We start from the raw sequence: 16,945 nt of genomic DNA, 5'->3' as shown, positions 1-16,945 counted from the left end.
GTATGTAGGAAGTATAAAACCAGAAGAAAGGAGGAAGCAGATAACTCTGCCTTATCACCTACCATTAGAATGTTAAAGAAAGATAGATATGAAAGTTTGGCAAGCAAAATGGAAATCATAAAAAGGAAGTTGGTGAAAGGAAGAAAGACTGATCCCTGGATGCATTCTGGAAATGTTCAAGTAGTCCCTAGAAGGCAGAAATACCAAAATCATTCTAGCTAGTTGAATGTGAAAGGGTTCATCTGTAAATGCTATGAATGAATTTGAAGTATGTACCTTACCATTCTACTTTATAAAAACAGGTTGGAGATCACTTTTTTAAAGGAAGGTCAAAAATAGTTCTTGCAATTATAAGAATGACATTTTGAAAAATAAGGGTACACAAAGATCTTACTTAAATGCAATTGTGTGCACTAATTATGGTTAGGGTAGTGAGAAGAATGAAGGGGAACATATCACGAATGCTATCAGCAACTTTAGAATAGTCTAGTTGCAAATATAGGATAGAGTCCAGATTTTCTGCAAGCGAGCCTCCACTCACAGGATGCGCCTTTTAAAGAGAGTAGGGAGAATTCTTGTTAGCGCCTCTTTTATCCAATGTCTCTTGTAAATGTGCTCCTGAAAGACCAAGGACGATTACTGGCTACTGCAAAGGGGAAAATGAATGGATGAAGAGGGAACCCTCCCCAATTCCATCCAGCAAAAGTACTTCTGCAAACAGAGAAGGTCTTTTCATTTGTGAAAGGGAAAGTTGGAATAAAATCATGATGCACAAAGCATACAATGAGAACAAAACACTTTGCCAAGTTGAGGACAAACACTGTACAATAGACTTAGCCAAGGGGAGGTAGTCAGTTATATGAATGATTGCAAAACAAATTGCTTGATATTGGTTTATCTACAGGTTGTGAGTGTTGTCACAGCTGCCAGTAAAATAACTACAAATGTTGCCCTTTTAAAAAGGGGGAAGTGCAAGCCTCCACTTTCCAATAGAGACTGTGATCATATGTTAAACTGCTGCAAGACAGGAAATGCAGAGAGCCCAAGTAACAGTTTTTATTTCACTGTTCAATTAGAATGTAATTTATACCCTCATTACACAATCCTAATTCCATTACTGAACTGTAAAGACATCTGCTTCAAAATCACCAAACTACAACTATTATTAATTAAAACTTTGTAACACCAACAAACACTAAAATAGCTTGACTTATTGTGTAATGTTTCCAGTAATGAATGCCCTGTCTTGCATGTTGTCTTGTAGTACAAAAGTATTCACTGATTCAAAGCAGCAATTTAAAAGAAAAGTAGACTATATGAGACAAAGTGAATGACAAGATTATGATTCTTAACATGATGCTCAAAACTGGGCACCTAATATCCCAAATAACCTGGAGACATTCTCACATTTAGCAGTGAACAGAAAGCATTCAATGTACTGGGAGATTTAAAAACCAATGGCTATATAAAGTTTTCAACTGAGCTAAGATTTAAAAGGGATATGAACAAAAAATAGAAAAAGGGAGAAATCACTAAAGAGGGATTCAAACAAGGAGCCAGCACATGTAAGGAGAAAGTCAGAAAAGCTAAAGCACAGAATGAGCTCAGTTTAGCTAGAGAGGTTTAAAATAGCAAAAGGGGCTTTTCAAATTATGTCCATAGGAATAACACTGCATGGAGAAGATGGTAAAAATGCTGACAGGGGACAGAGAAAAGACAGAACTATTCAACACTCCTATGCCTCTGCCTTCTCCCAAAAAGAAAAGAGCTCAACTTGGGGAAAATGGAGCAGATGATGCAATAGGGGAAATGCAGCCCAAAATAGTTAAGGAGGCAGTACAGTAAAGGAGTAAGCAAAGGAAGAAAGGAGTTTTCATGTGCTTGTTGATGGTCTATATTTTATTCTAGGACAAGCCTTAACTATTACAGTATTGTATTCTGTGAAAAGCCTGATTTTGGCCTATGCGTTGAACTGAACTGAACATCCCTCTTCAGGAATTACTCTGTTTTCATGATGACTTCATTTTATCTGCTTGAAAAGCCTCTAGCAGATCAAGGAACCTTCTGCAGTAAGTGATGAGCAATCTGCACAAAGGAAGGAAAATTTGTACATGGGAGAGGCATACTGTCTTCTGTTTGTCTAAGAGCAACAATGCATCCAAGCCTATGAAAATACTGGCTTGAAATATTTGACAGGTCAAAAATGGCTGCTTTAGCAAACTATATGAACCTCAGCAGTAAGCTAATTTGCACTGCAGATAATTAAGTTTAAAAACTCTAACAAGCCTCGTTTTCTTAGTGAAACAAAGCCATATCTATGTAGTGGTCTCCCAGACAAGGACATCTATTTTGCCTATAATGAAAATGATCATAGCAGAACAAATTAGAATTGTATTAAAGCCAACACAATCATTTGCATCCATGATAGTTATTCTCCATTACAATTAGATATTTCTCCATGTAAATACAGTGTTGAGGAGAAATAATCTCACTTTCTATTATCCACAATATTGTTTTTGAGAAAATGTCAGGCTACAAGATCCTGCCATTCAGAATGCTGGACAAGTATTATACACTAACTTGAGTATGGAATATTATTTTCTTAAATTAATTATGTAATACTTTTACTATATGGGTTCCCACCATGAAAAACCAACTTCCATCAAAGTTGTGATGGAAAATGTGAGAGATATCAAGTAAACACCTGTATCATAAATATATCTGAATTAACTGTAGTCCAAAAACCATTACTGGACGGTAAGGATATTATTGCAAAATAACTCAGCAATCCAAAGAGGGAAAGAATGAAAATGATGATTATCAGAGCATTTTTCTATGAAGTCAGAAAATAAAATGAACACTAACATGCATCATAATTAATAACTTCATTCAGTAAACAGGATTCTAAACCTGTACTTAAGAGGGATGGACATTTTTAAAAGGTGCTTGTTAGGAGGAGAAGATCAAAGAGAACTCTTTATCTTTCACCTCTCCCCAAATGACCTTTGCCTCTACTTTCATGCTGGGAGCAAGATATGGGGTGGGAAATCCTTTATTTGTTGCCAAAGGCTAAGCTGTCCTCATACACAATCATTACAGTGAACTGCCTTGCGCTGTATTGCATAAACATAGGGCAAGGCAATTAATGCACAAAATACATGCATTGTTCTATCTCCCATTTTCTCTCTCACAAACACAAGCACAACATTTTCATCTTCTATTTGCATATTTGTTCTTTCCAGCAACCTCTGTGGCAGGACTTCAATGTTTCAGCTTTCAAATTACATTTTCTCCAAGAACACTACCTTACACATTTTTGTGGTATAACAATATCATGGGGGTCAGGAAAGAATGGTAACTGCTTTTTAGCTCAAATTTCATTTGAATAAAATTGGACACATTTTAAACAAGCTCTGGGACAAGAAACCACATGCAATTCTCAGGTATGAATTTGGACTTTGCTCACCTCTCTCAAGTGCAGTAAATACATGGAACTACTTCTAAATCAGGTAAATAGGAACTTGGCAATGCTCCAAACCAACTGAGAGAAAAAATGTAAGACTCAAGGTAAGGAATGCATGGGAGGGGAAAAACTGAGTAAAATTGTCAGTCCATCCTGTTAGATTAACCAAGCCCACAAGAATGTCAGCCATGGTATCAGATCATTTTCGTACTTGTGTTCAAGTGTCTGTAAGTCAGTGTTATAGTAACATCCATGCAGAGGTCGAACTTGCTGATTTGAATTACCCTTTGAACATCCAATAAAATTACTAGTGGCAAAATTTTCCTCATTAACACATATGAAATTACAAAATTTATGAAAAGGTAGTTCTTAAAACTATATAACTTCCCAATCTTTTGAACTTTATGCTGCATTTTAACTACTGTGTTTGATTATCTGTTTTTGTACTGATAAACTTCTAATCACTTTATTTGTAATGTGCCCATAAATTTGATACTGAAGTACAGAAATTTATCAATTAAACCTAAAATGGCATTGTGCTGTTCCAATTCCAATATTTCATTTAAAAAGAAATCTGCCATTTGACAAGACTAATCTTTATGGAAGTACTAGTGGGAAGTAAAATTAAGTGCAGTAATCTTTGTTTCAACAGCATTTTATATTACATTTATTTATATTTATATATATTATATTTATATTAAGATATAGTTTTAACTATTTATTTCTGTAAAGCAATTGATACTCTAACTGTCTGCACTATGATAGAATTTTAATTGGAGGGAGGACATGGATGGCTGATTTGCTTTTCAAGACTACTGTTTTGGAGGACGGTTGATTTTTGAAGTATGTACTCAAGTGCTCTTGAACTCTGCTACCTCACTGTTAGTACTACTCTAGTGACCTAAGTGTTTTCTCCATATCACATTAGGACTAAAATACTTCCCTGCCAGATTCTTGGACTACAGAGGACAGATGAACCAGTTGAATTTCCTGATTTGCTGAAAGAAGCACACAGAGGAACTCAATGCTATCCCCCACCAACCTGGTGGTCCATCTTATTTTAATTTTTACTCATTTTATGTTTTAAATGAGTTTGTATGGTTAATGTATTGTTTTGCATAATCTTGATTTTACTGTGTTTTATTCATTGTAATATGTTTTATTGTGGTACTTTGTTCATTGTTTTTGGGCCTTTGCCTCGTGTTAGTTGCCCCGAGTCCCAGGCAGGAGATGGAGGCGGGATAGAAAAATAAAGTTACTTACTTACTTACTATGATTTGCATGTAGTGGGTTGTTTTGCACTGTTAAGGGTTCTTAATTTGGTAAAAAAGTGACGTAAGGACATGTGTGAGATGGTGCATTATCTTTACCTCCACATTTTAAATGACTACTATAAATTTAGTATTTGCTGAATCAGACAAAAGGAAAGATTAAATACAGAATGTAGGTAATTATTTGTGAATGTACACCAAGAATGCTACTATGTTAGACAAGTTACTGCATGATTCTGTGTTCCATATTATGCAAAGTCAGACTTTTAATTTTAACTGTTCATAAATCCTAAACTGTTTGAATTTAAGCCAGATTTATAGATTAAATAAAACTGACAAAGAAGACATATTTTCATCATATTAAGAGGTGTGCCACACTGGTGCAATCATAGTAATATAGTGTGTCAGCATAAATGTGAATAGTTATATTGTTTTGAATGATTTATTAACAAACTTGAACTCCAGTCACGCAAGAACTTCCAAGACCGATAAACTTCTGCCTATTTACTGGGCTGTTAAGTCCCACCAAACTAAGTTGAGAATGAGAAATCTTTCAAAAGATGACACTTGGGAAAACTCACCATGCTTCTTCTAATATAATCTATGGCTTTCTTCATATCCATCCCTGACCAGTCATTCAGCATGTAGCATATACAAGCAGCACAGTATATAAATCTCATGTCATTTTCACTTCCTTCGAGGACCGCACAAAAACTGAAACAGAGATAAGTAATAGTCAACAATCACTATAAAAAAGTCATCACCAGTTTATTTTAAAGCTAAAGAAAAACTTACACTCCCCACAAAACATTAATTTCTATGCAGTAATGATCAACTCACACATTGCAGGCCAGTAACCTGACTTGGGACTGTAAGACCTCTGCTTGCTCTTTTCAGTGCAAAGCCACAATACTCTTCAGCTTGGGGACAGATTGACATACCAGATTATCCAATATTCAGCTATGAATTTTGTGAGCTCATCCCAAAGATAGATCTTGTGCTACCTTAGAATTCAAGAATAAGGTTGCACATTTGCACCAGTTCAAGAGGAAAGAGACCGGACAAAAATCCATGAATGCTCAAGTTCCATTCTATACAATGACATACTAAAAGGGCGTTCCTCATATAAAATGGCAAAATCAAGGGGGGTTTTTTTTTGGGGGGGGGATATTTTTATGCTGTGTATAGGAAGTAATAGGGTGAGAAGTGGACAGCACATTAGATGCTGATAGTATTTTAATGCATCTTTTAAAGCATTCAGTATCAAAATGCTACACTTGAATCTCAGTTTTTAGCTGTACTTTTCTAGAAGCAGTTACCATTAGCCTACAATCTCTCAGTTCTAGCCTTTTCATCCACTGTGGTGGTAGAAGACATAAGGAATCAAAAGCTGATCGGTAAAGACTGAACTTTCAAACCATCAGTGACTGGCATCATTAAAAGCAGGAACATATGCTTGTCCTCTCTATACTATGTAAACTGATGAAAAAACACTCAATTCACTGGCAGGTCCTTCCCTAAATTTGCCTTTCCCACAGAAAAGACAGGATAAAAAATGCGAGAGAAAATGCCTTCTTCTTGTTTATGTATTCAAGTCTTTTCTTTCTCCAAGCTGGTCTCAGTCTGGCTAATTCCTACTTTACAGTAGAGTGCTTTATGTATTTGTTCTCAATTTTTCCCTTCTAAAAATATTAAGCACTCTGTAACACTGAATTTACTGTACCTTCCATCTTCCAGCTGGAGTGCTCTGAGTCCTGCCAAGCAGGCTTCTTTATTTACTCGGCTTAAGTCATCGCCAAGAATAACTAAGCAGCAAAGGCCAGTGTAAGTCATTGCTATGTGCCCACTATCATAGGGATGAGAAATACCAGGCCCCTGAAACACAAGAAAGTTGAAGTTTGTGAAACAGAATCATAATTGTATACTTATAAGACACAAGCATTTATTTTAAAAAACTAAGAATGATTCCTTGAACTATCTTTCTAGGAAATGGTAAGAAGTAACACATCCACGGAAATTAGTCTGAAAGGTTATACATAAATGCCCACCTCCATGTGAGCCACACACATCAGCAAAAATGCAACAATAGAATGCAGTTATATCCAGGATATGCTTCTAATACCCAAACGATTTTGGGCAGATTTCTTCAAACAGATGGGTGTTTCCACTATGTCACACTTTACTCCTATGTGATAGATCTCAAACACCGTATCAATTGGTAATGAGTAATGAACAAACAAACAATGAACTGACTGAATCTATTAATCCATTAACCATTTCTGGTGTACTTGCAAATGCAGAAAGTTAAAAGATCTCAAAAATGAAGTACATATGTTTAGGAGTTAATCCTGTTGAAAGACAACACATGATGGCACAGAACATGATAGGCTGCTATCTTTATAGTATTTTCTGGGATTTACATTTAGTATAATCTAAGGTGCAATGAGATGTTGCGAATTTAGTATCAAAAATCATTCTCAATATATCTGGAAATTTGTTCAATAAAAATAAATAAAATGAATATATTCTATATTATTCTGTGGGCATGATTTTTTAAAAAAAAACCCAAAAAAACACAAGAGCCAGACACTTCAAGGTGGATATATTACAACTCAGATGGCATATATAGAATCCATTGTTCCCTAAACCTACTACATTTCTTTTAAAGACCATTCTATCCCTCACAACTAAAAAAAAGTGTGATCATGTGTTGGGGTTTGTCTGCCACTCATACTATTTTTATCAGGAGACCATCTATTTTGGGCCTTGTGCACAAGACATAAACTGATGCTGTACAGTAAGAAGAAATGTTAGGAATGGAATGTCTGGCTACGGATCCAAACTGTGAGGAGAGTGACACCATGAATGCAGTTTCCTTGAGTCTTACACTTGTACAGTTCTGGACAACACATTAAGAAACTGAAAACATTGATGAAGGAGGCAAACAACATGGCCAAAGGGCTGGACCAACTCTTGTATCAGGAAAGGTTACAACATTTGGAATTATTTAGAAACTTTAGATTTTTAAAATATCAAGCAAGGGGAGCTCTGATCACTACATTTGAAATTGTGTATGGTATGGAAAAACAATTCCTTGCTTTCTGACAATTCTAGAAGTTAGGGTCCTCAGGGAAATGGCAAGACATTCAGGACAGTTCAAAGGAAGATTGTGAATTCTTCACACAATGCACAAGTATGAAATTCATTGCCACAAACTGTAGTGATAACAACCAACTTGGTCGAGCTGTGTAATCCATATAAAATAAGGCTACAAATGTTTGTGTTACTTCCAGTATAGAAAGGCAGTATTGCTATGAATGCCATCTGCCCAAGTAGAGTCAGTGAGTCCTTCTCCATTTGTGGTCTGCTTGTGGGCTTCCCAAAGGCATTTGGTTGGCTACTGCACAAAGTGAATGACAGACTACATAAGCTTAAGCCAGCAGGGCTCTTCTTATGTTAGTGTTAAGTTGCCACAAACTGTAGTGATAACAACCAACTTGGTCGAGCTGTGTAATCCATATAAAATAAGGCTACAAATGTTTGTGTTACTTCCAGTATAGAAAGGCAGTATTGCTATGAATGCCATCTGCCCAAGTAGAGTCAGTGAGTCCTTCTCCATTTGTGGTCTGCTTGTGGGCTTCCCAAAGGCATTTGGTTGGCTACTGCACAAAGTGAATGACAGACTACATAAGCTTAAGCCAGCAGGGCTCTTCTTATGTTAGTGTTAAGTATTCCTGTTGTCTAGGAATGTCACTTGCAACGTCTTCCAAATATGTTACTAAACCACCAAAGTATAGGCTCAGTCAGCTACTTTGAGCTTATTAGCCCTTCTACAGAACAAACGAGTAACTTTTTAATGACACTAGTGAAAGATTTTGAGTGAAACATATTCTGATTTAATGTACAATATTCAAATGCATTTTGGGAATATTCTGAAGCATTTCTTGTATTAAAGCTATTCATGAACACCCATGTTTGCTTCCATCTCTATGAATGGAGCAAAGTGAGCAAATTTTCTTATAGTGCCAAGAACCAGAGTTGCAAGTGACCATGGCTTATTTCTGTGTAAAGCAAGTGTTCTGAAATAAAACTGATATTTCACTTATTTGTATTATGCTGTGTGACATATTGCAAAAATCCTGTCAATTCCCTCAAAATAGTCAAAAGGGAATATAAATCCAAATAACAGCAGCAACTGTCATTCAAGACAACAGAACATAAATGGCTTTTGAATTTTTACTGAGATGAACAGCATTTGCACCAACTGTACTTTTTAGCAAATTGCATAATGAAAATGTCAAGATCTGTACTCCTCATGTTCATGTCAATTTGCAATCCTTGGGCTAGAAAGTTCACACAATCCCATAACCATTATTTAGAACAGAAGTGGGGGAAGACCAGATATCCAAGGCCAGTTTTTTAAAGCGTATTTTAAATATCACACTTAAAATGTACCCTATGCTCTCTAAAGAATGTTATGGACAATTTCCACTTAGCTCTTTTAGGCCAGATGAGGCTTTTTCAAAATCCAAAGTGACTGATAGTATTTTGAAATAAACATAAGCGAATTACAGTTTTTTGTCAATAAGGAAGTGACTAGAATATACCAAGAGAAGAGGGACAAGAATAGGCCCTGTGCTACTGAACTATAGTTTGGAATTACTTAACGAGTGGTAAAAAGCTGCTCTTACCACTTCTAATTCTTGATCTCACTGGTTTTATAATGTAAGAAATAAAATTAAAATCGCAATAATTTTTAGTTTTTATTGAAGTATTACATTTATACCTATCTTCAATTTCTCAAGGAAACTCTAAAGTACTTCTGTTTAGAAAACACACAGGTTTTCAGCAAAAAAGGGTAACATGTGTTTCTTTTCTTTCACTATTCCAATTCCCACTGTCAAGTTTCTAAAATGTTTTGGCAACTATGCCCACTTCAGAGACTTATTTCATGAGCATGTAAATATTAGACAAAGATGGAAAAAAGAAAACAAGCTCTCACTAACCTTGGATGGATTGAATGGCATTCCTAAATATGAAGAACCACGGAATCCACAGCGATGCATGTTGGATCCTAAGAAAGAAAGAAAATGAAATTAACTTTGCACATCCATTTGTGCAGCAAGAAACATCCACAAATTAGCAGCCTTTAGGATTACAGGTAAAGGTTTAAGGTAAAGGTTTTCCCCTGACGTTAAGTCCAGTCATGTCTGACTCTGGGGGTTGGTGCTCATCTCCGTTTCTAAGCCGAAGAGCCGGTGTTGTCCGTAGACACCTCCAAGGTCATGTGGCCGGCATGACTGCATGGAGCGCCGTTACCTTCCCGCCGGAGCGGTACCTATTGATCTACTCACATTGGCATGTTTTCGAACTGCTAGGTTGGCAGGAGCTGGAGCTAACAGTGGCCGCTCACGCCACTCCCAGGGTTTGAACCTGGGACCTTTCGGTCTCTAGCTCAGTGCTTTAACGCACTTCACCACCGGGGCTCCTTTACAGTTCAACTTAAATCTAAAGACATTCTAAGATCACTTTTAATGCCAGACTTTGTCCTTCACATATATAAGAACTTTATTCCTTCTATTCTAAGATGTGCTCCCCCCCCCCCCCCGCCCACATATAAACATCTCTAAAAACAGGGTGCATCTCAGAACTGTGGGTGCATTTTATGTATATTAATAAAGCTTTTTTTCTGTTGGTGGTACTACAATTAGTATACATTTTATAATCAATGGCAACTTGGAATCAAAGAAAAGTGGTATATACACATTTACCAATTATTAGGTCCCCATAAAATAGATAGGAGTAATTCTGATAGTGCCAGTATAGGACTGTACTGTCTGACATTTTTTGCTGTAAGAGACAAATGAACCAATAAATATCACCATCACAAAAAGATAGTAAATTGTTGATGATGTCAACACATTTGTGTTTGAAGAAACGTCTCAACAGAACAGAACATGACATATGTAATTAAATGGTGAATATTTGGTGAAGATCAGCAGAACTCATTTGTTAAACATCATTAGTTGCATTTTTGTCTAGCTCCACAAAAAGAACCAAGAACATGTTTTTTCAATATGAATACTACACATCACACACATTACCAAATAACTGGAATTGAACAGTTGTACCAAAACGAACCAAAATCTGACACTTATCACAGGAAGACAACAGATTCATTATGGCATAAATTTTATCGAGACTCAATTAGCAGATGATAGAAAAACATGTACAGAATTTATTTTAACTGACGAAGAAAATGAGATAAAATATCAAGTAAGTAGTACATCTTTACACTTCAACACAATGTCTAAACATAGAGAATTCTAGCATCACCTGATTTTTATAGCTCAGTCAAGAAAAATGCTGAATATAATCACTGACTTTTCATGACATTTAAGAACATAAATTGGCATTTTAATGACTAATAAATAACTTATATCATAAGATTCTGGTTCTATTTATAACAGCAGAAGATTTACTGTATATAACAATTACATGGCATGATCATATAGCACAATGCATATTTTCATGATTAAGGTGCTACAAAATTTTGTTGCTTCTCTGCAGAAGAAAATCACACTCATAATTGTAAGATTTAGACATGACTGTGATATAGCACCATCTAGTGTTTGTTCTATGCCTACATACTTTTCACTGATATATGATGTTCCCTATCCTCAATCCATACCGAACTTGGACTAGGAAAAAGTTTTTGCTTTTGTTGTTTATGGTAGAACCTGAAAAAACTACAGTACCTACAATAAGTTGGAAGGCACACCAGTATGTCTGTATATATGACCCTTCAAGTCGCATGCTGACTTACGTAACCCCATGAACTTTAGTTTTCTTATCGCAAGAAATATTTAGAAATGACTGCCAGTTTCTTCCTCTGAAACATAGCCTACAGTACCATTATTGGAAGACGATAAAAGACTTATATCACTGTAAGGCTAGACATCTGCCTTTAAGGTGCCATAAAACCTATTTTGTGCTAGAGGTAAAATAACATATTTTAAGGTTAGCTAAAATCAGAGCTCCAAGAGAGGTAGAAAACTATTGCCACAATGTAAAATATCATATCCATTAAGCCTGAACACAATGAAGATGAAACATGACTATGGATTTCCTTACACTAAACTTTGTTAAACTACCTCAATACATTCCATAAAGTATAAAGTGAAATTGTAATGTGAACCCATGCAAAAATAATATTGTACCTGATCTTTTGCTAACTATTAATGTTTAATGTTAAATAATACTTCAATATTTAAATTTACAAAGTACTGGCATTAAAGTCAGTCATCTGCAGAAACCTCAAAAAGAAATCTGTGGCGCAGCTGGTTAGTAGCCTGTTGCAATAAATCACTACTGATTGAGAGGTCGTGAGTTCAAAGCCTGACTGTTAAATAGCCCCAGATCGTTGTTTACCAAAGCAACCTGAAAGACAGTTGCATCTGTCAAGTAGGAAAATTTAGGGACCGCTTATGCGGGGAGGCTAATTTAACTAATTTACACCATAAAAAAATCAAGCAGTGTGGGTGCCGGATGAGGAAGTTCTCCATCAAAAGGACTCATTGACACAGTGGATGATGAAGCAGCAGCTCCTCCTGTGGCCGGAATCAAGCATATCCTCACAAAAGCCAAAAGCTGGAAAGTTAAATAGCCTCTGTGTCTGTCTGTGTGTTGTTTGTCTAATGGCATCGAATGTTTGCCATATATATGTACATTGTGATCCATCCTATGTTCCCTTCGGGGTGAGAAAGGCAGAATATAAATACTATAAATAAATAAATAAGTTGCAAACAAGGGATGCTTTCTCAATATTTTCTTGTTGTCTCTTCTTAAACTGTACAGTATTTCTGCCACGGCCACATTAGTATAACTATAAAGGAAGTTAGAACAATTATCAAAACCAATTTAAACAGAATTGGGGAATAATAATCTCCCAGGAATATTCCCAAGCCCTAGGTCAGGCCAGGTCATGAGCTAAAAGTAGCTTTAGATATTTCAGTTGCATTTTGGTAGCCAAAGATAAAATACAGTAGGTCCTCCAGATTTGCAGGGACTAATGGGATCAGATGCAAGCAACTGGCTTGTTCTCTGATTTGCCACTACCAAGCCTTTCACTATGCAGAGATGGTCCTGTCCCAGATGTAGTCTGACACTCACAACCACCACTCCTTCTATTTAATTATTCTCATTTAATTATTAATAGCAAACTCATAAATAATCAAATCCATGAAAGTTAAACCTGCAAATGTGGAAGGATGACAATAATACTGAGGTTCAACATACATATCCCATTGAGGTTATATACACAAATGCACATGCATATATATGTTTTTGAACTGTTTTCACCCACCATTAACTCTTGATGTTAGAAACTGTGAAAAAAGAGAAAAGTGTTTCCAGTCCAGTACTTTATCCCAGAAAGTTTGTCAAAGACAGAACATAGGTGCATTGACACTGGAGAATTAATGTAGTTCTGGCAGCTTTGTGAGTCATCAGCTTTTATAATTAGAAGTGTATGAAGTATTTTCTATTAGTTAAAGATTTTATATTAAGATTTATAACAATTCTAAAGAAAGTTTGAATTCATTGCAATCCTTTTTTGTTGTTGCCGTTTGTCTTTAACTAAGCTTACTTTGCATTTTTCTCTTCTTTTTCAGTATACTTTTAATCTAGTTATACGTTTTTAATAAAAATATATTTTAAAAATATGAGAAAAGCTAAAAACTCACTCACTATCTTCTGTCGGAAGGACCTGCAGAGAATAAATCCACTCTATTATATCTTCTTTGTTCACCAGATCTAAGGAATCCAACATATCCAGACCAGAAAGTGCAAAAAAGGCAACTGTTAACCTGAAAAGGGAAAAAATTCCAGCAGTTTATTACTCATCAAGAGTATCAAACTGGCCACAAGCATGAAAACTCATACTTCAAACCACACAAAACTCACATTTCTAAGCTTCTAGCATAAGATGAAGCAGATGTGGGTGCTATAATCTGACAATCAGCTGCAGGGGAGTTGCTGACATAACAACTTTGCAAGCAGGTAACTGCATGGCTTTCAAACAGTTTACTGATTCCACTTGGAAGGCAAAAAATGAAGGCCACACACAGAGAATGCACAACATGTCTTAAAAAGCTGTGCAATGAATTAACAACAAAATCAGGGAAGGGCAACTTTTTCAGCAATAGCCTAATTTCCATAAAAGCACTAGATCCTGTATGATCTTGGAAGCTTAAGCAGCGTCAGCTCTGGTTAGTACTTGGATGGGAGACTGCCAACAAAGACAAGGTGATGTAAACTGTATTTCAAAGGAAAGAATGAGAAAATGATTTTTGAGTATTTCATGCCTTAGAAAACTCTATGAAATTCATGGGGTTGCTGTAGGCTGATGGACAATTTAAAGGCACAAATACACACACAACTTCCTCAGCACTTACAGCCATTTCACAAACTACCATGAGACAGGTAAGAGTGTTAGTTTATCTTTTTAATCATAAGTGATAGATATTAGTGTACTAGAATTACACATTAAAATATGATACAGTGCTCTTGCATAAACCTGTGGGCTACATATTAAACATTTACATGGAATCGATCATCACTTAGAGCTACAGTTTTGTCTGTTTTTAAAAATCAATTTATGTATAGATAAACAACACAAGTATATCTCAGTTAACCAAGTAGAGGTGTTTTTGGGAAGGACCAGAAGGACAAATAACATGGAAGGAATAGGTTCCTGCACCACAAAAAGGAGAAGAGTTTAAAACGTTTCATGTACAGATGTGAAATGTACCAGGTCAGATAAATTTTCCGTAACTTAATAAAAACATTGTAAATGTTCTTGAAACCATTTGAGAGCTTCTTTCAAAATGCATGCAGAGGTTATTTTCCCCACCAGCGTTCACTTTTGTTATGATTTCCATTTTGGTAACCAAGAAAGAGCTAAATTTTAAAGCATGTTGGGAGAACTGATGGTGTGGGCTTAACAGTTTCCCCCTTTTCTCTCTTTTGTGGTTTCTAAAGATTCAGTGAGGTATTCTGAAGGCAGTTGCTGTTTATTATTTATTTATTTATTTCGTTTATATACCGCTTTCATTCTTTCACTTCATTCTTGCTGTAGGGTGGTATACAAGTATAGTATGATCGGCTAGAATCCTATTCTAATCCTATTCTTTCCCAGTTCAAGCTTTATAGCATTGTTTACAACTGAGATACTTATTCAGTATAATTTGTTTTTCAGTATGTCCATGTTTGTTTGTATCATTATAGGTCTGTTTTTAGAATAAAAATTAATTTTAAAAAGAGATTCCAGGAGGCCTTAGAAGGTTTTATAGCGAGTATCATTGATTATCCTGTTGAAGACCTGGTGAAAAAGTGGAATCTAAATCTAACCAGGGCTACTGACACACTTGCTCCCAAACATGCTCTCCAACCTGTTATTAATCAGGTTTCTTTAAATTAGTAAGTATTGCTATGTGGACAAGCTGCTTTCTTGATCCCTACCTCTCTTACCTAGTCACACAGGGAGAAGATACAATTAGATTTCAAATACTATATAATATTAAGGTATCTCTTTAGGAAGGAGAAATTTTCAACCTGTTTAAAACAAGCAGGGATTAGCCAGTTCTGAAAAATCTCTCCCTGGATAACTATTTTAATATTCAATTTTGGGACTAGGTGATTGAGAAGACAGTTGCTTTCTAACTCCAGGTAGTCTTGGATGACACACACTTCCATGTACTACTTCAAAACTGCTTCAGAGCAAGTTATGGAGTTGAGACTGCTATGGTCACTTTAGTGGATAATCTCCATCTTAACACTAACAGGGGTAGTGTGTCCCTGTTGGTGCTTTTCGATCTCTCAACAGCATTTGATATAATTGGCCATGGTATCCTATTGGAACACCAGGAAGTGGGTTGGGAATCGGAGGCACTGTATTGCTGTAGTTCCAGTCATACCTCTCAGGCAGGTTCCTGACAGAGGTGTTTGGGGACAGCCACTCCTCATCAAAGGAGCTGTTATGTGGCATTCCAGAAGGTGCTAATCTACCTCCAATGTTTTTTAACATCTACATGAAATCACTAGGAGAGATCATCCACAGATGTGGGGTGGGGCGCTATCAGAATGCTGATGTCACCCAAGTATATTTCTTCATGTCCTCAAAAACAACCTTAGCTAAGGATAATGGGATATGTTTGAATTAATGCTTGGAGGAAGTAATGGGCTGGATGGAAAATAACAAACTGAAACTGAATCCAGACAAGATCGAAGTGCTTGCTATTAAGGGTCCTAACCAAGAGATGGAGATGTGTCAGAGTTACATTCCCCTTGAAAGAGTGTGTTCACAGCTTGGGAGTGCACCTAGGTCCCTCTCTCCAAATGTAAGCCCAGGTAGATGCGATGGTCAGGACTGGTTATTACCAGCTTTGGCTCATACACAAGCTGCACCCTTTCCTAGAACTGGAGGATCTAAAGATGGTAGTGTACGTGTTGGTGACCTCAAAGTTAGCCTTCAGCAAGTCGCCATACACTGGGCTATCTCTACAACCAAGTTCACAACTCCAATTAGTTCAAAATATGGCTACCAGAATGGATCCAGTGAGCACATCACAACTATATGAAAATTACTCTAGTGACTACTAATTAGTTTCCTGGCAAAGCACAAAGTGTTGATTATTATATTTAAAGCCCTATGTGGTTTGGGTTCAGGTTACTAGCAGGATCACCTTCTCCAGACAATCTGCACCATACATACAGGTCCTCTGGGGGATATTTATTTCAACCAGATAGAACTCAACTGATAACTGTCACCTAAAGGAGCATTTCATTGGCCACCCCTTGCCTATCCAATAAATTGTAAAATATGAATTGTAAACTGATATTTTATAGGGACTAATGAGTTTTAGTGTGTGCTTTAATCTTATAATTATGTATTTTTAATCTATGTATTTTAACACTGCCTCCAGCCCTAGGGAGAGGTGGATGAAAAATAATAAAAAAATAAAAAACAAAAACAACATTAGTCAGAAGATGAGACGGAAAGCAGAAAAAGTACATGAAGGTGGGGGGTCTGCAAAAAGGAACATCTTTGTCAGATGCTTTGCTAACCCTGGTATGTCTTATTAATATGCATTCCATACACTGTTCCATGTATCAGAGTTAGTGAAAAAACATATTACCTCAGAATCTTTTA

At 36.3% G+C, this 16,945-nt stretch overlaps 1 protein-coding gene across 2 annotated transcripts in view; it reads right to left on the bottom strand.

Moving 5' to 3' along the window:
• Positions 1-16,945, bottom strand: part of pggt1b (protein geranylgeranyltransferase type I subunit beta) — a 40,916-nt gene that overhangs the window by 15,381 nt on the left and 8,590 nt on the right. For both annotated transcript variants that reach the window (XM_008114026.3, XM_003222999.4), the window contains exons 2-5: positions 13,483-13,601; positions 9,741-9,808; positions 6,458-6,609; positions 5,316-5,448 (exon numbers count right to left, since the gene is read on the bottom strand). In XM_008114026.3, the coding sequence (XP_008112233.2) occupies positions 5,316-5,448; positions 6,458-6,609; positions 9,741-9,808; positions 13,483-13,601 (472 nt within the window). The remainder of the gene's footprint in view (positions 1-5,315; positions 5,449-6,457; positions 6,610-9,740; positions 9,809-13,482; positions 13,602-16,945) is intronic.

Source organism: Anolis carolinensis, chromosome 2 (genome assembly GCF_035594765.1).
Source record: "Anolis carolinensis isolate JA03-04 chromosome 2, rAnoCar3.1.pri, whole genome shotgun sequence".
In the NCBI taxonomy this organism is placed as follows: domain Eukaryota; kingdom Metazoa; phylum Chordata; class Lepidosauria; order Squamata; family Dactyloidae; genus Anolis; species Anolis carolinensis.
Note: the sequence above shows the minus strand (reverse complement) of the source record. Positions and strands in the feature narration are given on the sequence as shown.